Below are 23,076 nucleotides of genomic sequence, written 5' to 3'. Positions count from 1 at the left end.
ACTCAGAGGGACTAGCGTCACCAAAATACAGCAAAGTCTGAGTACTGAATACATAGAGTACATTCCTTATATAGCACGGTAGCTCCTCCCACAATTAACTACACCCACACATACCCTTAACCTATTTAATAAATAGAGTCTAAACTCATCCATCCGGTCTAACCACGTGGCTCATCTGATACAAAGGAGAGGGACGCGTAATTCCAGTTCTTACATTCCTGCACCTGGTCAGTACAGTGATAACAGTATCTTAGCTACGTGTAATTAACTAACTGATACTACAAACACATATACATACATATGCCTTGTGGCAATCTTAGCCTGCTAAACTTGTATTTTACTGGAATTACATCACATTCCCCCCTTTGATGCCTCTGATATTTCACAATTACTTGAGGCATCACTTAACCTTGGTTTGCATATACCTCAGGTTACCATGAACCAGACCAGACTTATCTTATGATGTGAATCTTTTAACACTCATCTTCCTGCATTGGTTCTCCTTGATCTAGAGCCTTATACTTATATATCGCCATTATCTGTGCAGCAGCCTTCCTCTCTGCTATACTTCCTATCAGGCTTTGCACAGACCTAACTACTAAGGGTATAAGACACGGTAGGAGTAGACACAACAGTAAAATCAGTAGGACTCCACCTACCACTGCCTTAAGCCCTCCAAACCACTCATACCAGTTACCAAACCAACTACTTGGATTGTACCCTTTCCATACCTGAGTAGGCACATGCGCTAGTTTAACCATATGGCTAGTAAGCTCAGCTATTGCTTGCCCTTCGTCATCTATTTGAAGACAGCAATTGCTCAGGTTAAACTTCCCACATACACCTCCCTCTACTGCCAAAAGGTAATCCAAGGCTAATCTATTTTGGTACACTGCTGTCCTCATCCTGGTATTATGCTTCGCTAGAAGATTGAGTGCTTGTGAGGTCTCATTAGTAATAATCTCAACCACCGCCTGTAATCTTATAATACGGTTGAGCATATAAATTGGGGTTCTATAACCAAAGGTACCATCTTCTGCCCACGTGGCTGGCCCATAATAATCTATGATACGCTGGGGAGGCCATTCATTATCTTCCCAGGTGCCTATCTCTAAGGGTCCCCTTTTCTTCCTATGATTCACATCATACACTTTAACACCTAAAGTCTCACCTGTTTCAATCGGTAACAAGAAGAAGGATGGTTTGAGCATACCCAACACACATGCCCCTTCCCAGTCCTGTGGCAACTCCGAATAGGCTTTCTTACCACAGATCCAGTACAAATTTGCTGGGGCTCTCCAGGTAGATGTGATGGATAAATCAAACCACACATCCTTTAAACTGGCATATCTAGCAAACGGGTTAGATGGTTCTGAGACATTTGAAGCCGACCACCAAGTTGTATTTTTAGTATCATCATCATAAGCTTTTTGCCCTAGACAAGTTAATTCTCCTACAGAAGTATTATACATTATTCCTTTCCTTGCTATGCAAACATAACCTATGATGGAGGTCTTTAATCTCCACTCAGATTTACCTCTAACACTCAAATGATAATCGGCTTGTGTAGATATTAGTTGGTCAACTGCCTCAGAACCGGACATTACCTCCTTTGCTTCCCAAGGCCATTGGTCTCCCATGTTAGTACCTCCACACACATAGCAGTTGGTAACATTAAGACTACCGGCAATACTTTCAGCTAGGTCAATGAACAGGTTTTTAGCGTTATGGGGGATCTTATTATCTATACTCATCTCTTCATAAAAGGAATGGTATACTTGATGAGTCTGGGAGGATACCGTATCAGTCTCTATTCCTATAAACAATAATGTCCCAGGATCTAAACCCGTCCCGTATATCTGAAACCCAAATAAATTTCCATACTTATCTAGGAACTTGTCGGGGTTATTAATAAGTATATGGACTGGGTTGCATTCCATAGACTTACAATAAGGGCTAGTCGGCAACTTAGTCACTATCATGTCTTTATCTACTGTCTGTCCCCAAGTCGCCCACCCCACACAAGACCAATATGGACAAAAGTTATAGTCTTTATTTGGGCATCTAGGACTCACATATTTATTTTTGCTACTGGGACAAATTTATTGATCGTTAGACCCATACGTCCTCTCCCATCTAAGATCCCCACATACATTCCACGGTTTTCTACCACTTGATATCGCCTTACATGCATCAAATAGCAGAACACCCGAAGAATATACGGATTCTAACACCGTCTTATTAATTAGGGTCCCCTGAGGATCTCCATTCCTGAGAGTCAACCAAATTGTACGAGGTTGATACTCTGGACTGAAGCACTTAGGTTCTCCTACTCCTAAATGGCACACACTATAGTCTATATTTAGGTATCTACATTTTGATACCTCTCCTTTACATTCGTATTGTGAATGCCAAATTAGGGTTTGGGAAATATGGTTACCTGTTCTCGTAGTCTTAATGCATACCTCACAGCTAGGAGTGTCGGTACCTCTACCTTCCTGAATATAAAAACACATGTAAATAAACACAATCAAAAGCACATCTTTCGCCGTCATCCTCAGTCTTCGTCCGTGCGATGGAACCTCAGCTTCCAGGATGTGAGGGCTGCAGGGAATGGAGTTCTGCTCGTCTTCACAGGTGTCCCTTCGAGACTTTCCTGGCTTATACACTATGTGATGGTAAGCGGACAGGCTTTATTATGGCCTTCTCACTCACACCTGTAACAATAAAATTTGTAATCCACAATAATTCCTCGTTACTCCGACTGAGTAGTGCGTTTCAACCGGATCCTGCAGGGATTCTCTGGATCTGCTGTAACTTGCCAAGAATCAACTGCTGCTGGCTTAACCCTGGAGTGATGTATCCACGGAGTCACTTCGGCTACTTTTATCGCTGTAGGGGTAGACAAAAGAACAACATAAGGACCTCTCCACTTGGGCCCTAACGGTACATTATTCCACTCTTTAATCCACACTTGATCTCCTGGATGATAACTATGAACAGGGGGATAAATATTCACAGGTAATCTATCTTGTACCCATTTCTGTACCTCCTCCATAGTCTTACCCAACTCTACAACCTGCTGCCGGGTAATTCCTTCTCCCAACTGACTCAAGTCCCCCCTTAAGTTACCAAGTACGGGAGGTGGTCGCCCATACATGATTTCAAAAGGAGAGAGGCCCATCCTTCTGGTAGGGGTACTGCGGATTCGCAATAAAGCTATGGGTAAGAGAACGTTCCACTTAAGTTGGGTTTCCTGACACATTTTAGCCAACTGGTTCTTTATAGTTCTATTCATTCTCTCTACCTTACCAGAACTCTGGGGTCTATATGCAGTATGAAGCCTCCACTTTATACCAAGCATATGAGTCAGTTGTTGTAGGCACTGATGAACAAAAGCTGGACCATTGTCCGATCCTATAGAACAGGGTAGTCCATATCGGGGTATTATTTCTCGTAGCAGGAATCTCACAACTTCTCCTGCTTTCTCTGTACGAGTAGGACATGCTTCTACCCAACCTGAATAGGTGCACACAATTACCAACAGGTAACGATGTCCACCCGATTTAGGCATCACTGTAAAGTCTATTTGTAGATCGGACATGGGGAGTCCCCCCATAAACTGGACTCCTGGTGGCTTTACTGGTCCTTGTCTTGCATTATTTTTAGCACACGTTACACATCTGCGTACAATGGCCTGAGTCAAGTTGGACAATCTTGGTATGTAGAAATGTTTCCTGAGAGATTCTTCAGTACTGTCTCTCCCAGAATGTGTCCCGTTGTGATAATTTTGGACAATTTCTACCGCTAGTGATGCTGGTATGACTATTCTTCCATCTTCTAGCTGATACCACTTGTTCTCCAAATACTTTCCCGGTTCAGTCTTTAACCACTCCTCTTCTTGAGCTGTATAAACTGGAGTCCATTGGGACAGTGGAGTTGGTATAAGAGCAGCTATATGCCCCACATACTCCTGTCTTCCTGATTCAGCAGCACGCTTAGCTGCACTATCTGCCATCCGATTTCCCTTGGTTACATCACCATCTCCTCTCAGATGCGCTCGACAATGTATGATACCGACTTCTTTCGGCTCCCACACTGCTTCCAATAGTTGTAGGATTTCAGCTGCGTACTTGATTTCTTTGCCTTCTGAATTCAGTAGTCCTCTTTCTTTATACAAAGCTCCGTGGGCATGAGTGGTTAAAAACGCATACTTAGAGTCCGTATAGATATTTACTCTTAAACCTTCAGCCAATTGTAACGCTCGTGTTAGTGCTATTAATTCTGCCTTTTGTGCTGATGTTCCTTTCGCCAGTGGCCGAGCTTCTATCACCTTGTCTATTGTTGTCACTGCATATCCTGCATAGCGGATCCCTTCTTTCACATAACTACTGCCGTCGGTGTAATATTGAACATCGGGGTTCTGGATGGGAAAATCACGAAGATCTGGTCTACTTGAAAATACTTCATCCATTACTTCCAAACAATCATGTTGACTTTCAGTAGGTTGCGGCAAAAGGGTAGCTGGATTTAAGGTGTTTACAGTCTCTAAATGCACTCTTGGGTTTTCACACAACATTGCTTGATACTTGGTCATACGGCTGTTACTAAACCAATGATTTCCTTTGTAATCCAACAACGTCTGTACTGCATGTGGGACTCGTACATAAAGTTCTTGACCCAGAGTGAGTTTATCGGCTTCAGCTACTAGCAGGGCGGCTGCAGCTACGGCTCTTAGACAAGGTGGAAGTCCGCTGGCCACTGCATCCAGTTGCTTAGACATGTAGGCAACAGGTCTTTGCCATGATCCCAAGTACTGTGTCAATACTCCCACAGCCATTCTTCTTTGCTCGTGTACATATAAGTAGAATGGTCGTGTGTGATCAGGTAGACCTAATGCTGGGGCACTCATCAAAGCCTTCTTCACATCTTCAAATGCCGTTTGCTGTTCTTGGGTCCATAAGAAGGGGTCGTGCTCTGTACCTTTGATGGCTGCGTACAGAGGTTTTGCCAGTATCGCATAGCTGGGAATCCATATCCTACAGAAGCCTGCTGCCCCCAAGAATTCTCGCACTTGTCTTCTATTCTTGGGTATTGGTATTTGGCAGACAGCTTCTTTTCTCTCTGGCCCCATAATCCTTTGACCTTCAGAGATATGGAATCCCAGATACTTGACAGTTGGCAAACACAACTGAGCCTTCTTCCTGGACACCTTGTATCCTGCCTTCCAGAGAATATGTAGTAGATCGTGCGTTGCTTGCTGACATTTTTCTTTTGTAACTGCTGCTATCAACAAGTCATCTACATATTGTAACAATACACATTCTCCTGGGATAGACTCGAAATCCAGTAGATCTTGACTTAGAGCTGAACCAAATAGGGTAGGTGAATTTTTAAACCCTTGGGGCAGTCTTGTCCAAGTCATTTGGCGTTTTGAGCCCGTTACAGCGTTCTCCCATTGGAAAGCGAAAATACATTGGCTTTCTGCGGCAATTCGGAGGCAAAAGAAGGCATCTTTGAGATCTAAGACTGTGAAGTAAGTAGCCCCGCCCGGAATTAAAGCAAGCAGGTTATATGGATTGGGTACAACTGGATGTATGCTAACAACCGCATCATTGACTGCTCTTAAGTCCTGTACAGGTCGATACTCATCTGTACCGGGCTTTTGAACAGGCAGCAATGGGGTGTTCCAGGGGGAAGTACAGAATTTTAGGATACCATACCGTATGAACTTATCCAGATAGGATTGGATGTTCTTCTTAGCCTTCTGCGGAATGTGATATTGTCTTAGGCTCACTGGATAAACCCCATGTTTCAGTTCAATTTTTATTGGTGGAATATTGCGGGCCAGTCCTGGTGGGTTGTTCTCTGCCCAAACTCCTGGTATGTTAAACAATGTCTCATCACTCCTAGGGTTTTGGCTAGTCAACACTGTATAAAGTCGCCACTCTTCTTCCTTTGGTACGGATAAAGTCATAATACCTGAAGGTCCATTAAACTTTAAGGATGTTGTTCCATTTGGTAGGAACGTAATCTGCGCTTGTAATTTTGATAGCATATCACGTCCCAGCAATTGGACTGGACATTCAGGCATATAAAGGAATTGGTGTTTTACTACGTGGCCTCCCAATGTACAGAGTCGACTTTTAAGAACCGGTTTTTCAGCACTTCTTCCAGTTGCTCCTATCACAGTAATAGTCCTTCCAGATGGAGGAGCAACTAGATTAGTCACCACTGAATGTTCAGCACCAGTGTCGATCATGAACGCACTCCTTTTCCCCCCTATTGATACATCGACCATAGGCTCCGCTCGACCAAGGGGGATGGAGCCCGGTCGGTATCAATAGTCCTCCATGACAGTGTCAGCCAATCCTACAAAGTCCCTACCTTCTCTATCGCGGGACCTTTGCGCTGCTGGAATATACCTGTCTTCCCTAACACTTCCTCTGTTCCCATTACTCCCTCTATAACCATTACTCCCTCCGGGGCCTCCTCTACCTCTCGCTCTACCTCTAAAGTTTCCGTAGCCTGCCCTGGGTTGGTCTCTCTCGTACTGCTCTCTTTGCGGACATTCGTTCCTCCAATGCCCTTCTTCCTTGCAATACGCGCATTGATCCCTACTCAAAGGCTCCCTACTCCATCTATTATTGCCTCTATCTGGGCCCCGTTTATCTACGCCTGCGATCGCTACCGCTAGCATATCAGCCTTTTTACGCATCTTGCGCTCTTCCTCTTTCTTACTTTCTGTATCCCTGTTCATATAGACCTTATTTGCTACCTCCATTAGTTGGGTGATGGACATACCTGCAAACCCTTCTAACTTTTGTAGCTTGCGCTTAATATCTCCGTATGCTTGGCTGACAAAGGCGGAGTTAACCATTCGGGAATTGTCTGCGTCTTCCGGATTAAAGGGGGTATACAAGCGGTATGCCTCCAATAATCGGTCATAAAAGACACTGGGCGCTTCATCGCTTTTCTGGATCACCTCAACTGTCTTCGACATGTTAATGGCTTTCTTTCCTCCGGCTTTCATGCCAGCAATTATAGCGTCTCTATAGGCTCTGAGTTGAACCATATCAGCACCATTTACGTTCCAATCGGGATCGGTGTTGGGATAGTGTGTCGCGGCCCATGCTGCTGGATTGGCTTGGTTCAAAGCACGGGCTCTATCCTCTAATGCTTTAATGGCTGCTTGATTTATTCTTGTCCTTTCCTCATTGTTAAATAAAGTCATTAGTAACTGCTGGCAATCAGCCCATGTCGGATTATGCGTCTGTACTATTGAGGTGAACAGATCAGTCATAGCTTGTGGTTTCTCAGTATACGAGGAATTATGGGTCTTCCAGTTTAAAAGATCGGTTGTGGTAAATGGGACATATACGAAGACTGGGTCAGCGTGTGCCATTTGACCTGCGGCATCGATATAAGCTGACCCGGGATTCAGACGAAGAGGCATCTGATAGTGCTTTAATTGTTGGGCACCAGTCAACTGTCGGGTTTGGATGGGGCTACGTAGAGAGGCGTCAGTCATGGGTTCCGGTCGGGGAGAGATAGGGTATGGGGATGTGGGAGGTCGGTTTTGGGAAAAGGTCGTAAATAAAACACTTCGAGCCGAGCTAGATGAAGCTTGACCGGAAGTCTGAAGTGGCGCCAAATCAGGATATTCGTTTCTAATGGGGGTGGGTTCTGGTTCCGGAAGGGGAGATTTAGTACGAGGGGGGGTGGATCCTGTACTGGAGGAGGAAGCGGAAGTGGATGAGGGTAATGAGGGGAGGGGTGCAGGACTTCCTGCGTTTGCGTCACTTCTTCTTAACGGAAAGTAAGGGGGCGGCAAAGGGATCTCGGACTCAGGGGGCGTGTCCAAAATGGGCCTAACACCAGTCCTAGTGGACGAGCAAGTCCTAGCTACCATGAGGCGACACTGCTCCTCGTGGCATGTCTGGAGCCATTTTGGCGAGTCATTTACGGCCTGTCTCCAACAGTCAATATAAGGAAACTGGCCGTAAAGTTCAGGCCTACCCGATACAGCCACGTGTAAGCGCTGTACCAGAGTTGGATCCAAACTGCCACGTGGCGGCCATGCCGCAACCAAAGTAGGCCACTCCCTAGTACACAAAGTGACCAAACGTACAGGAGACATCTTTACCCCAAAATCACAAACTTTGAATCCCTTTTTAAAATTCTTAACCATACATCCTAAGGGATCCGGAATCGTTGACTGCGACGCACCCATACTTAACAATGGAACGTCGTCGACAACGAATACTATACACGCGTACTATTCAACAGTCACACCCGTTTCCTCTGGCAACAGCACCACGTGGTACGGTTACCAAGTGAAACGTACACAATAACAATAAACACTCAGGGAATTCCCGTACACACACAGCTGTTACACCAGTCACTATATAATCAATATTATGCCCTTTGGCGTAACTATACAGTCACCCACGCTATAATTCTCTATATACGAATTACCCGTCTATAACACACCCCAGTAACATCGTCTTTTACAAATAGCGGTTACAGTACGGTTAGCATAGGTCAAAGCACAAGTTAAGGTCACAATACAATTATTAGTGGTTATGGTGTTAAACATGCAATGGACGACAATGATTAGTACTTATTATATAATGTCAGTAAATATACAGGGTTATGGTACCGTGCACTATAATACAGCAACACACTATTAACACTCTCGCTAGACGGCTGAGCTCGCGCTATCTAACAAGATATACACTTTACTAAAACAATCGTTAACACATTTACAATTCCCAACTAAACTATTGGCCAGTACCTTGAATGGACTACCTAAAACTATATACACCCGTTTTGGTTAGCCACACTGCCCAATCACCACATATATAGCGAGCTAGAGAACCGAATTTACACAGGCGCCTCTTAGTCGCACTATCAAAAGTCTAGTGGGTTCCAAATTTACACGCCTTCCCACTTAGCCCAGATAGGATGAGAACTAGCGAACCGAATTTACACAGGCGCCGCTTAGTCTCCCGGTCCCTCCGACCTAGCGAACGTAATATACACCCTAGAACGCTAGTCTAGACAAGACACCGGTGTCCGGCTAGGGCTATCTTACACCTGGACCCCGCCTGACTAACCAAATCAAACGGTCTGACTAAAGAGCGTTCGATCGAGCGGTGCGCCTTCGCTCCTTCCCTCCGACAGAGGGGGCAGATACAGATTCAAAAACCCCTTTGGGCCTACCGCACAATCGGTATACCCCTAGCGGGTCCTGCCGTCTAAAACAGCAGTTATCTTACCTCCTCGTTCCTGAACCTGAGTTCACACTCATCGACGGGGACACCCCAGCACTTCTCACGTAGAGGCCGATGATCTCCTGGACAACAGACCAGTGGCGCCGAGACGAAGGGAGGTCCACGCAGAAGTTCAGGGGTGCAGCCGTAGAGAACGTGGGCAAAGATAGACCGTCTCACGCCTCTGCCTCTCAGCTACCGTTGAACGATGAGCTTCCCGGCCAATGCACCAAATGATACCGGAGAAACTGACGGAAGCCAAGCACAGAGAGATGGACACAGGTTTCTTCAGGAAGGAAGAGATTCTTTATTGGATCACCGATCGGGACTCAGAGGGACTAGCGTCACCAAAATACAGCAAAGTCTGAGTACTGAATACATAGAGTACATTCCTTATATAGCACGGTAGCTCCTCCCACAATTAACTACACCCACACATACCCTTAACCTATTTAATAAATAGAGTCTAAACTCATCCATCCGGTCTAACCACGTGGCTCATCTGATACAAAGGAGAGGGACGCGTAATTCCAGTTCTTACATTCCTGCACCTGGTCAGTACAGTGATAACAGTATCTTAGCTACGTGTAATTAACTAACTGATACTACAAACACATATACATACATATGCCTTGTGGCAATCTTAGCCTGCTAAACTTGTATTTTACTGGAATTACATCACATCACTGCAACTGAAGTTTCCAAATTTGTTTCAGCTTCTGCAGTGAGCACATGCTGGACCAGGAAGTGGATAAACCCCCTCAGGCAATTTACTTTGTCTATATATTTATTATATATTGCATATCTCATAAACCCGGCCACCATGGGTTTATAACAGGGCCGGACTGGGAAAAAAATTCGGCCCGGGCATTTTTTTTACCACAGCGGCCCACTAAGAAGGGGGCGGGGCAGAAAGGGTGTGTTTTGTCATCACCAATGACAAACACGCCCCCTCTCAAAGTGAGCATGTTGGTTCAATGCTCTTCCAGGGCAGACCATGCGCAGAGCTCTGCTGAAGAGCTCTAGCATGAGAAAAAGGCCCTGTATTTGTTCTGCACAGCGCAAGCAAATTTAATAACATGCTTGCACTGTGTTTCCTTGCAACTTGTCTCTGGTGTCTCTATAAATGGATACCAGGAGACAAAAATGCCAGGAAAGAGTATTGTGCATGTGTTTGGAGCCTGCTTGTGGTATTGTGTGTGTGCAGAGTGAGCTGATTGTGGTGTGGTATTGTGTTATAAGGTCGGTTTTAGGCATGTTGTGTTTGTGGTGTAATGTAATGCATATGTGGCGAGGGGCTGTAGAGAATGTGTATAGGGGATGTAGCAAGAGTGTGCATGCAGGCTATAGTGTGTGTGTGTGTGTGTATAAGTGATGTAGTGTTTGTAGAGAGTGTGTGTGTTTAGGAGTGTAGTATGTGTTTGCTTACAAGGAATCTAGTGTGTGTGTGTGTGTGTATATATATATATATAAATATGTTTGGAAGTATTGTGTATGTGTGTGGTGCAGTGTGTCGGGGGGTTCTGTGTGTATGTGAGGGGTGCAGTATGTGTGTGTGAGGTGTGATGTGTGTGAGGGTGCTGTGTGTGATTGATTTGTGTGAGGGTGCTGTGTGATGTGTGTGTGGGTGCTGTGTGTGTGGGTGCTGTGGATGATGTGTGTGTGATGTGTGTGTGATGTGTGTGTGAGAAAGTGCTGTGTGAGAGTGCTGTGTGAGTGCTGAGGGTGATGTGTGAGTGTGATGTGTGTGAGTGCTGAGTGTAATGTGTGTGAGTGCTGAGTGTAATGTGAGTGCTGAGTGCAATGTGTGTGAGAGTGCAGATGTGAGAGTGCTGTGGATGATGTGTGTGAGAGTGCTGAGTGTGAGAGTGCTGTGGATGATGTGTGTGAGTGCTGAGTGTGATGTGTGTGAGTGCTGAGTGTGATGTGTGTGAGAGTGCTGAGTGTGAGAGTGCTGTGGATGATGTGTGTGAGTGCTGAGTGTGATGTGTGTGAGTGCTGAGTGTGATGTGTGTGAGAGTGCCGAGTGTGAGAGTGCTGTGGATGATGTGTGTGAGAGTGCTGAGTGTGATGTGTGTGAGAGTGCTGAGTGTGATGTGTGTGAGAGTGCTGTGGATGATGGGTGTGAGTGCTGAGTGTGATGTGTGTGAGAGTGCTGAGTGTGATGTGTGTGAGAGTGCTGAGTGTGTGTGAGTGCTGAGTGTGATGTGTGTGAGAGTGCTGAGTGTGAGAGTGCTATGGATGATGTGTGTGAGAGTGCTATGGATGATGTGTGTGAGAGTGCTCTGTATACATGTTAGAATAGGGATTGTGTGTGTGGGGGGGGTAAATAAAACCAAAAATAAATAAGTAAGCATTATGACCCCCCCTCCCTTCTTACCTTTTAGCCTGGGAGGGGGGGACCGGCACGCTGGTGAGTGGGAGGGGGGGGGACCGGCATGGTGCACCTTCCCTGGTGGTCCAGCGGTGAGTGAACTCTAGCCTACGGGCTAGAGTTCACTCTCGCGAGATCCGGTCATTGCCATGGCAACGCTCCGGATCTCGCGAGAGGAACCCGGCGGAGCTGCAAGATAGAGCTCCGCCGGGTTCCTTTGCTGGCAGGCTGGCTCCCTACCTCTCTCTCCCCGCCGGCGGCCGCCTTTGATAGCATGTGGGCCGGTGAGGGAGATCTCTGATCTCCCCACCGGCCCTCCATGGAATACAGCAGGGCCGGCGCTAGGATAGTGCCGGCCCTGCAAAGACCGGCAGGGGAGATCCTGGGACCTTCCCCTGCCGGCCTCGGCCCACGGCCACCGCGGCCCACCGGGCATTTGCCCGGTGTGCCCGATGGCCAGTCCGGGCCTGGTTTATAACTAAGGTAGTTCAGCACATGACAGGGTTCATATTCAATGTTGTTGTGGCTTTATATGAATGTAGCTAGCCACAACTGTTATGAGTGAACTTGTCAGAGGTAACGACATACAAGTACAGTTTATAGTTTCAGATGTTTTGGTGAAGTAGATGGCCAAGGAAGCATTATACATTGAGCAATGAGCTTAGATTGCTGTTGTAGTGCTTCATATGGGCCTTTAGCTAGGGTCTGTAAAAACATCTACATATGTATCTTTTTTCAGTGAAACAGAGACCCTCATTGGTAAGAAAATTATACTAGTGCTAGGTCCTACATAGAGACAGACAACAATCATAATTATTTTATACTTTCATTAAGGTTTATCAGCTACTCTCCAAAATACTTATTCAAATTATTAAGGTTAGGCCTGAGTTGTACTGGCCCTTCTAAAATGTTTAGACTGCTCTGGAGATTTGTTACACAGCGTAGAAATGAGCTGCCAGTGGATATCTAAATTTTCCCCTATGGCCCTGTATTGTTCTTCAGTAGGCTATCCAGTGCCTATCATGTTCACTCTGGGCCCCCTGCACTTCACATGATCACTTTGGACCCCCTGCACTTCAGATGATTGCTCTGGGCCTCCTAGTATGTCACATGATCGCTCTGGGTCTCCTAGTACGTTACATGATCTCTCTGGGTCTCCTAATATGTCACATGATCTCTCCGGGCCTCTCTGCAGCTCACCTCATTGATTTGTGCACTCTTAGCATAAGAATTTTGAGCAGCTCCATTGTGTGCCTTTAAATAATGGTATGTGATGTCACTCCAGCTCTTCCATCAATACAAAGCACACGAGAAATGCTCATCTGAAACAAGTGCTCACAGAGAATGGCCTGAACATGGCCCTCCCACCACTATGATTGGGACATGGCCTTGCATTTTGTTTGTCTATACAACATGTCACTGAGGAGTGCACAAAGAGACTAGAACAAAAGGTGGGGGAGTAGAAATAGAAAAAAGCAGTTACAGATTGGTGATGGCATTTATACCTGCACAGAACATTTCACAAATGAAGACCTGTGCTGTGTACCAATGAGTTATGTGGCCACCAATATGCATTTTATTATTTTAATAATGAGTAAAATTCTTGTCTGTGGGTAATTAAGCATGTGTTTGCATCTTAGCACTTATTTTTATTACAAACCAGTGATGGACATCTCTCAAATAGGTGCAAGGTGCTGGATCTAATTCAGGGGTCAAGACATGGGTGTGGGTTTTTGACTAGCAACCGTCCAGATTAGCACAAAAAAAAAAAAAATGTTCTCTATTCCAGCTCCGTCCACAAGTTAGCTGCACTGAAATTCCTCGTAAATAACAGACGGGCAGATATTTAAAACAAGTAATGTTCCAGATCTTTAGAAAGTTTCCCAATAGAAAGTTTTATGTAAGCGCTTCACACAGAATATTTTGCTTTCTAAGCAGATATCGGAGGTTGCAGGCTGCGATGCACACACTAAATTACATTTATACTGCAACTAGAACGAGAGAGCCATTTCAAAAAACAAAAAGAAATCTCCATGCGTATACGTTTAGTAGCTCTTGTAGTCTATGTAATACTTAGCAGTGTGTAGATAATCTATGAAAGAGGTCTTATCACATGTAAGACTCTTTAACATCCTTGTAATCTAACCAATATCAAGTCTAAGTAAAAGTAAAGATGTTCTGCTATTACCTAGTTACATCTAATAAACTCAGATTAAGCTAATAATAACACAGCATAGGTGACTTGTAATAACAAACTCCCACACCACCTCTGCTAGTGTCTTTCTGCATTGATCTTCAAAACACTCTTTGAAATATGAGCTAATTTTATAGTTTGACACTAGTCCTTTTAGCTTAGGGATGGCTATTGGTACATTAGTTTTAATATTTGCTTCAAGCACAGTCTATTCATCCGTGATGGTATAGCCTAAGTAATTGTAATGTATCTAGTGACACGTGTATAAAGCAGAGCACTCGCATAAGAGGTCTCTTATTCAACCCTGGGCTTTCCAAGGAATGAGTATTCCTTTTTTAATTGAGTCTCTAATTGATTTTGAGTAGTCTGTATTTGAATTGTTAGTGTTCCAGTATTAAAGCTGCACCTTGAGCTACTTGCTTCATAACTAATGTACGTCTCTTAGATTTCATTTTGACACTAGCTCAGCAATTGTTATATCTGTTTCTTCAAATAAGTGTTGTTGTAATAGCTTGTTTTCAGATAGATAACAGAAAATTAATTCCATGCTTACTGATATTTTCTTTTACCGAATATAGGCCATGGCAGCACTACAGATTTGTAAACCTCCTTCCACTCCTAAATTTGACAGGAACACTCCCTAACTAAAAGATAAAAGAGATTCAATCCCCTACATTCTCAGACTTAGTCACAAGCCACAAGCAAGAAAACCAAGTAAGTGCAGGAGTTTAGTGCTGCCATGGCCTATATCCAAGAAAATAAAATTTCGGTAAGTATTGAGTAAATTTTCTGTTTTCCTGGATATATCCATGGCAGCATTACAGCTGGCTAATACCCATGCAAAAGACATAAGGGAGGGACAACAAAAGAAACCAAGAAACAAAAGCATGATGCCATGAGAAAAATCTTTATTAGAAACGCAATTAGAAAGGAAGCTGAAAGGACATTTCTGCCAAACACAAAGTTAGAAGATCTAGCCACATTTAAAAGTAATGATAAAGGTGTTAGATGAGTGCCAAGTTGTCACTGAACAAATGAGATCAGGAGAAACAATAGCTGCAGCTGACCATGATGAAGCCAAAGATCTCATAGAATGAGCATGAAACCCAATGGGACCAAAACTTCATAAACCTGAAGCTCCAAAGTCCTTCTGCCTGAAGTAAAAGCAACCTGTAGAACTACCTTCAGAAAAAAATATAGGTAATGGAATGTGCTCCAGGAGTTCAAAAGGAGGGCCAGATAAGGCCTGGAGCACTAGAGGTCCAAGGGGAGAGCAATACTTCGTAGGAGGATGTAATTTCAAAACAGTTTGAAAAAATCTGCCAATATCAGAGTCGAAGGTAAACTTCTTATCCAATAATATAGAGAGAGAAAAGATTTGGACTTTTAAGGAACAAAGACTCGGTCCCTTGACAAATCCATCCAGGACAAACTAAAAAATGTTGCCAATCTCAGGAGACTGAGGAGCAACACAACAAAAAAAAAAATCCCCAAATGTGATAATTGGCCAAAGAGGCAGATTTTTGAGCAAAGTATCATGACTGAGTCAGAGAAGCCTTTCTTTAAGAGGCGCTACCTTTCAATTTCCATACCATCATTTTCAAGGATTAAGGTGCAGGATGGAACACAGGGCCCTCATGCAATAACTAATGGTTTGAAAGGTCTAGTTTTTGCACAGACGTTTGGGCCTATGTGGAATGACTGCCAGGATGTCTGCTGTTCCTGCTGAATCCTTTTCAACAGAGGAAATATATGAGGTTATGAGGGAAACACATGCCGTAAATTGAATTTCCACTTGCAAAACAGGTTATCACTGTCTTTCACCAAAGGGTCAAAGAAGCACAAGAAGAACCTTAGACCATGTTGTTCTGCCCCATTTCTGGACTATGTACTGGAATTTCTGAGAGAAGAATGACCACTCTGTGGATCCAATGTCACTCTGCTTAGGAAATCAACCAACAAATCTAGGCCTTTTAGATTCTTCTCTGCCCATGCGATCAGAGGGGAAATAATCTTAATCAGACGTCTGCGTTTTGTCCTCCCTTGATGATTGAGATAAGCAACTATCGAAGTGTTGTCTACCCTCACTTTCATTTTGAGTTCTCTTCTGTTTCCATAGTTTGTAGTGCACTTCCATGTATTTTCACTGAAATCTGCTGTGATGCTGTGTGTACACATGCATACTCTTTATATCATAATTTAAAACAAAACAAAAGTGAAGAAGTATGCTCTATAACTTGTTTCTGACTTTTTTAAAGTATTACATTTCAAGTAAATGCACAGGTTTCTTGAGACATAGAAACATAGAATGTGACGGCAGATAAGAACCATTCATCCCATCTAGTCTGTCCAATTTTCTAAATAAAACAGTCTCTGCTCTACTGCCAGGACCACCTATGATGACTTAATGCTTATAAGAAAACAAGTTTGTATGTTCTGTTAGCTGGGCTTGTGGACTGAGGCCTAAAGTACACAAATAGTAATAAAACAAGGTATTTATTGCTAAGAGGGACAAGGAGGTAGACATATCATTATCCAAGTCTACCGTAAAGAGAGGACTTCAAAAGAATAAATAGAGAGGGTTCACCATATGGTGCAAACTTGTCATAAGCCTCAGAAAGGCCAGATAAGACTATGCCAAAAAACATCTAAAAAAAGTCAGACCAGTTCTGGAACAGCATTCTTTAGACAAATTAAACCCCAGAATGATGGGGATAAAAAAGTATGGAGAAGGCTTGGAACGGTTCATGATCCAAAGCATACCACATCATCTGTAAAACACGGTGGAGGTAGTGTGATGGCATGGTCATGCATAGCTTTCAATGGCACTGGGCCACTAGTGTTTATTGATGATGTGACAGAAGGCAGATGCTGTCACGATTCGGGGAACCAAACACGCTAACACACACACACACACACAGAAAAGGTGCAGTACCGGACCTTAGAGTGACCGGGCTAAGCACACACAGAATAGTCAGGAGACAAGCCGAGTAAGGGGAACCAGAAGACAGAATAGCGAGAAACAAGCCGAGGTCAAAGGGTAGGAGAAAGTCACAAAGTCAGATTAACAAGCCAGAGAGTACGTAACCAGAAAACACAAGTTCAGTATCAATACTAGCAAGCAAAGACCACAACAGGGCACTGAGAGACAGGAAAGGTAAGTATTTATATCCTTATCTTAATTCTGATTGGATAACTTCCAATCAGAATTAACAATCACACGTGGGGGATATCTATACCCCCACTGTGATTGTTGCGCTGTAGCTTTAACGCGTGACCCCGGCGTTCAGATATCAGTGCCGGCTCCCAGCGTGCAGCGTTAGACATGCTGCCGCTGGGAGGAGGAGAGGAGGACGTGAGCGGCATGTCAAGGGGAGAGGACGCCGCTCGCTGACCGGTAAGGGGAGAGGGGACCGCGGGCGGCGACGGACCGAGGGTGAGTGCTGTGAGAGGATTGCAGCCTCCCCTCACAGCTGCCCGCGGAGCCCTGACAGATGCAGCCAGGTGAATTCTGAAGTGTCTGTGTTTCAGACTCCAAGCAGTCATTGACTGCAAAGGATTTTTGACAAAGTGTTGAAAATTAACATTTAATTTATGATTGTGTTAATTTGTCCAATTACATTTGAGCCTCTGAAATAAGGGGACTGTGTATGAAAATTGTTGCAATTCCTTAATGTTTTATACAATGGTTTTGAAGCTGAAAGTCTGCACTTCAATTACATCTTGGTTATTTCGTTTCAATTCCATTATGGTATCATATAGAGCCCAAATTATGAACATTGAGTCAGTGTCCAAATATTTCCAGATCTAACTGTATATAGCAAGTACTCACTATATACAGTTAGGCCCAGAATTATTTGGACACTGACACAATTTTTACGATATATACACTGAACAAAATTATAAACGCAACACTTTTGTTTTTGCCCCCATTTTTCATGAGCTGAAGTCTCTTTCTATGTACACAAAAGGCCTATCTCTCTCAAATATTGTTCACAAATCTGTCTAAATCTGTGTTAGTGAGCACTTCTCCTTTGCCGAGATAAACCATCCACCTCACAGGTGTGGCATATCAAGATGCCGATTAGGCAGCATGATTATTGCACAGTTGTGCCTTTGGCTGGCTACAATAATTGGCTACTCTAAAATGTGTATGTGCCTGTGTATCTGTCAGTGAGTTAATGTGGGTCTGTCAGTGAGTGAGTGCATGTCTGTCAGTGAGTTTCTGTGGATTTGTGTCAGTGAGTGAGTGTATGTGTGTCAGTGAATGTGTGTGTCTGTCAGTGAGGGAGTGACATGATGGGGCGGCAAAATGAATCTTTGCCTAGGGCGGCAGAAATACTTGCACCAGCACTGCACACTATAACCACTTTAATAATCCTTGTTAGCAAACTCAGGGTTGAGCCCTGTGGGTAGACTTGGGGGTAAACTCTCTGGGAGGACTCATGGATGAGCACTGGGGCAGAGGTCTTGAGCTTTGTATAGGGCCCCAGATTTTCTGATGACAGTCCTGCTGCTGATATCTATTACTAGGTCTTTATAAACAAATCTTATATAGATGCATATAGAAAGAGACAAAAATTACATATTATCCAAGACCAGGAAAACTAAGAAATCACATTAAAACGAGTAAGGTATTTACATGCCAATTAAACACAGTTCTGTGTTACATGTCAGCATGTTAAAAGCATAAATAATTGCATAGATGTTCTGAAAGAATGCAAGTCTACGAAGCAACAGAATGACAGGGCCTCTTCCAGTTTTCTCAATGTTTCAGGATTATCTTCTAATGAAGAAATGATTATTTCTGCCAGGCTAAAAATATCACACTACTCAGAACACCGATTCACCAGCCGCCTTTTAGTGTCAAGCATCTAAGCATTGCAAAACCTTGTCAAGCCTACTAAAATGCTCTCAAACACTGTCCTATTTCTTCGTCCTTTCACTCTCAATGAGTTACCTGTCTAAAAACCTATTACTTTATCCTGATCTCCTCTTCTCCTCTGTGCCTTTTCTGTCAAAACAGAAGTAGAGTAATCAGAGGCAAGGAGACTCAGAGCATCATCTAGAAATGTCTCACCAATATGCCTTGGCCCTTTTATCGCCCCTTACTTAAATTCAGCAGTGCACACTAAGTACTCCACTTGTCAGATGCTTTGATGTCATACAGATAAATATTATATATATGTTGGGAACTGAAAAGAGGTGAGAAACGCCTCTTCTGAAAGTTTAATTTTCAATGAACCATAGCATATCACAATGCAAAGAGACCTGACAGATTATTTGTCATCTAGGCTAAGCGGAATAATTTTGCTGCTCCAGTAAAACCAGCAATGACTGTAGATTTTCCAGTGGAAGACTAATAAAATAGAAATATTACTTATTTTTAGTTATATATTATTTTGCGCGGCTTTGGAATAATTAGTTATTATAAGGCAATATTGAAAATTTGATGGAATTCCAGTGTGTGTCATGTAAATAGCAGAATGGAGTTAGGTATGATTTATGACATCCATTGCCACTTTTTATGAACTGTTGTCAAAAGATGTCATCGTGGTCACGATTACAACAGTATTTGTTAACTAAGGCCTGGATTTAATCTTTTTTGGTATGCTTTTCAAATTATTTAGTATTTCTGGATTAACTTTTCAAATATTTTTTCCAAAATATTAAAATATCAAGCAATATCATGTATAAAAATATACCTAAATATTAAAATAGTTATCAAAATAATTAATCATTTTAAACGTTGATTTAAAGATATTCAATAATAGCATACCCAAAAATATTAAATCACATTCTAAATTAGAAATTTATGGTGAAATGCAAACCGACTTGAAAAACCGATGTGGAAATTAAGTGCTTCTGAACAACTCACCTAGGCTGGCCTTAAAATTATACACTGTAATTGCCATTTGTCCACAACTGACTGTTTAGTGAATAAACATATCACAAAGTACTCGTCGTATCAGACATTCCATGTCACTCATAAAGCAGAAACTAATTAATCCAAATTTATTATAGAAATAAGCACACAATAACACAGCATGTTAGCTTTTTCATAATTGGAAGAATATATCAGCTTGAAAAAAAACTTCACCCCCACATTTGGTATACTGTTGGTTGAGAAGCGTGGACATTTTCTTTCAATAATCTTTAGTTTAAAAAAAGAAACATCACTTCTTGGCCTCAGTGTAGGAACAGAAGTAAGTTAATGTTGGTTTAGCTTTTTTAAGTTGGGTTAGGTTACCAGGATAGGAAGGGCTACTCTAACCAAAACCAATGTTTTCTTATAACTGTTTCTTTGGTTGGAGTAACCCTTTAATTGTGCAATTCCTCCCATATAACATCAAATACAATAAAGCATTTTATATTCTCCTGGATTTTATTCCACTTACATCATTAAGCATATTGACCAGGAAGTGTTTGTTTGGTGCCAGATTCACTCGAATCTAATTGTGTAATAATAAATTGAGTATAAATAAAATATAGTGAAGGATCCACATCTATTTAACCCTTTCCTGTATCACAGATTTAGCCTACTGGTGTCTGGCATCATGGTAGTCGTTCTCCAGCTGCTCTAGAGCTGTCTGATGGTTGCCCCCACCTTTCTAAATATGCTTTCACTGGTTAATGCTTCCAGTCAGTCTTGAGCGCAGGTGCATTAAAGTCAAACATTAGTTGTACAATTTACACATTTTAGACATTATAATTGCTGAAGCAGGAAAGGATTTGTGGCCTGTTTTGATGAACCATCTATGTACCTGTTTTTAGCTCTAAGTACACGATTACATTGCATCTGCAAGAAAGAGCTCATTCCTGTTCACTGCCTGGTTACATTTTAAATTGGTGTACTGAGTTGATAATGAGTGTATGCTTTTGAAAATGAATCTAGTACATCTCCAATTAACTCCTGCATTTATAGGGATGCTTTAATGCGCCAACATTAAAAAATAGCACAGCGTCATTATAACACTCTCTATATTGATTGGCGTTGTCACATCGCGGGGTGTTCAATAGGTTAAAGCTATTTGAGATTCAGGAAATATTTAATGCCAGGCAAGCTGAAAATCCGTACAGTTACAGTCCACATCATCTGGAAAGTGATTGCCCCCACCCCAACTCTAAGCTCCCATAACCATAAGCTTTTGTGGGATCTTAGCTAATTCCTCATAAAGTACTATGTGCAGGTGTAGAAAGACAATATGACCACCCACAGCTTCATTGCCAAGAACTGAAGACTAGAGGATGGCTGCTTTACCTATTATGTACATTTCTCTGGTTTCTAGAAAATATCAGAGAAGTAATCATGGGATATAGGTTTAAAAAAGGATGAATCCAAAGAAAACTGAGATATATAGTCAACAGCTGCATGTGTCAGGATACAAAATGGCAATTTATTCTTGCTATGAGAAAAAAAAACAGAATACTGTGTCAAAAAATGCAATTCTATCAATGGGATCCATTGTCTTTTTAAATATAAATGTAAAAATTTATATATTTGTGTAAGTGTATATATAAAGTTTGCATATTGTATTTTTTGTAATATTGTACATTATTGTAATAATGCAATGTTTTGTGGACCCAGGGCATACTTGAAAACGAGAGAAATCTCAATGTATCCATCCTGGTAAAATATTTTATAAATGAATAAATTAAACATTGAAACATCTACACATTATATGGAAATGGGATGGCATCTGTGTTCACTGCACATACTAAATGTTATATCTTGTGAGTTTTTGCTGAGTAATTGGAAAGTGTCTTCTTGGATCCTTTTTTTGTTTTGTTTTGTTTGTTTTTTGTCATTCTCTTTTTTATTGAGGCAAGTTGTAATGACAGTACAGGAGTTAGAACAGGCATACAAAAGCATAACATAAAAAAACATGAAAGTTGGGAACCTTTTTTACCCAGATTTCAAACCGAGTAAATTAAAAGCAATGAGCATTGGACACTATGAACAGTCTGAGTGACAGCCTTGAGTGAATGTATCACTTCACCACAAAATACATATATTACAGGCATTCAATACAATCCTTGCCTCTCACTCATGGGAAAAGCAGATCAGGAGAAGACCTCAGATGCCTGGAAGCCTCTTCTTATTTGCTGTTCCAGCGTGCTTCTCACGTCAAGGCTTTCTGTTCTTTTAGCACAGGATTCCACATAATCAAATGTGGTCTCATTGGTCACCAACCTCATAGAATGTAAAAGTTGGGATTCGGTGCCCTCCCACATGTAGAAGAAGTAGCAGTATTATGCTTACAAAACTGTATATTGCTTTAGCTTTATTTATTAATGGTCCTTCCTCTTAAATATATAAGGGCTTCTTCTTTCTATGATTTGGTGGCAGGTGCTGGGATAATGAATTGCATGTTATTTTTCTTTGGTTTCTTTGGCTTTGTTAATACTGTTTTTTAATAGTTGCCTTGGGAAAAGTTAAGCCATTGAGTGCTAGAGAGGCTGGCAGCATTTTTTTGTACAATACATTTGCTAACCTCTGTGGCAGTCAAGCAGTTCAACGTTCTTGTCAGTGTGATGTTCTGCTTCTTAATGCTATCTTGTCTTGAGCCTTTTTTTTCCAATGAAATCTATTATCAGATTGAAATGGCGATTGAGACACTGCAAAAGTCTGACGGTCTGTCGAGTCACAGAAGCTCTCTTCTTAACAGCCATGTAAGTCCTTCCTGTGATATGTTCTTGTGATTGTTCTGCATGTTAAATTCTGTTTGCTTGCCCTTTCTCTTTAATTCTTTTTGATTTTTATTTTTTTCGTTTCCTTTCTCAAAAGCACAATTCTTGTACTACTAGACTAAGGGATTCCTTGTTGTTAACTTTAATTACATTTTAATAAAGTAGCAAAAAGTACACTTTATTGGTTTATCATGGATGACAAGTGCCAACATTTTTTAAACCATTTTTCTGAGGTCCACTACCAGGCCAAAAATCGAATTTCTTTTGCCATTTAGTCTCTTAAGCCCTTGGGGGTTTATTCTCCCATCAGTGAATCGACAATTAATTTAGTCTAAAATAGCAAATTTAGGGAAAAATCTGAACCTATGGCAAGTTGGAGCTTTCTTTCTAACTATGTTACTTTCACTTTAACATCGCATGTTGGCTGTCATCTCCATGTTTAACTGTTTTCACAAATCCATTGTGCGGTAGATAATTCAGAGAACTGTAACAAATTGTAAAGCAAAGCATATACAGGTTTGTCAGGAAAAAAACATGTTTCT

General features: G+C 42.3%; 1 protein-coding gene across 1 annotated transcript in view; it reads left to right on the top strand.

Annotated features, from left to right (window-relative positions):
* Window positions 1-23,076, top strand: part of RFX3 (regulatory factor X3) — a 291,801-nt gene that overhangs the window by 215,925 nt on the left and 52,800 nt on the right. The window contains exon 6 of the mRNA XM_063457210.1: window positions 22,442-22,516. Coding sequence (XP_063313280.1) covers window positions 22,442-22,516 — 75 coding nt within the window. The remainder of the gene's footprint in view (window positions 1-22,441; window positions 22,517-23,076) is intronic.

The sequence above is a fragment of the Pelobates fuscus genome, chromosome 5 (genome assembly GCF_036172605.1).
Source record: "Pelobates fuscus isolate aPelFus1 chromosome 5, aPelFus1.pri, whole genome shotgun sequence".
In the NCBI taxonomy this organism is placed as follows: Eukaryota; Metazoa; Chordata; class Amphibia; order Anura; family Pelobatidae; genus Pelobates; species Pelobates fuscus.
Note: the sequence above shows the minus strand (reverse complement) of the source record. Positions and strands in the feature narration are given on the sequence as shown.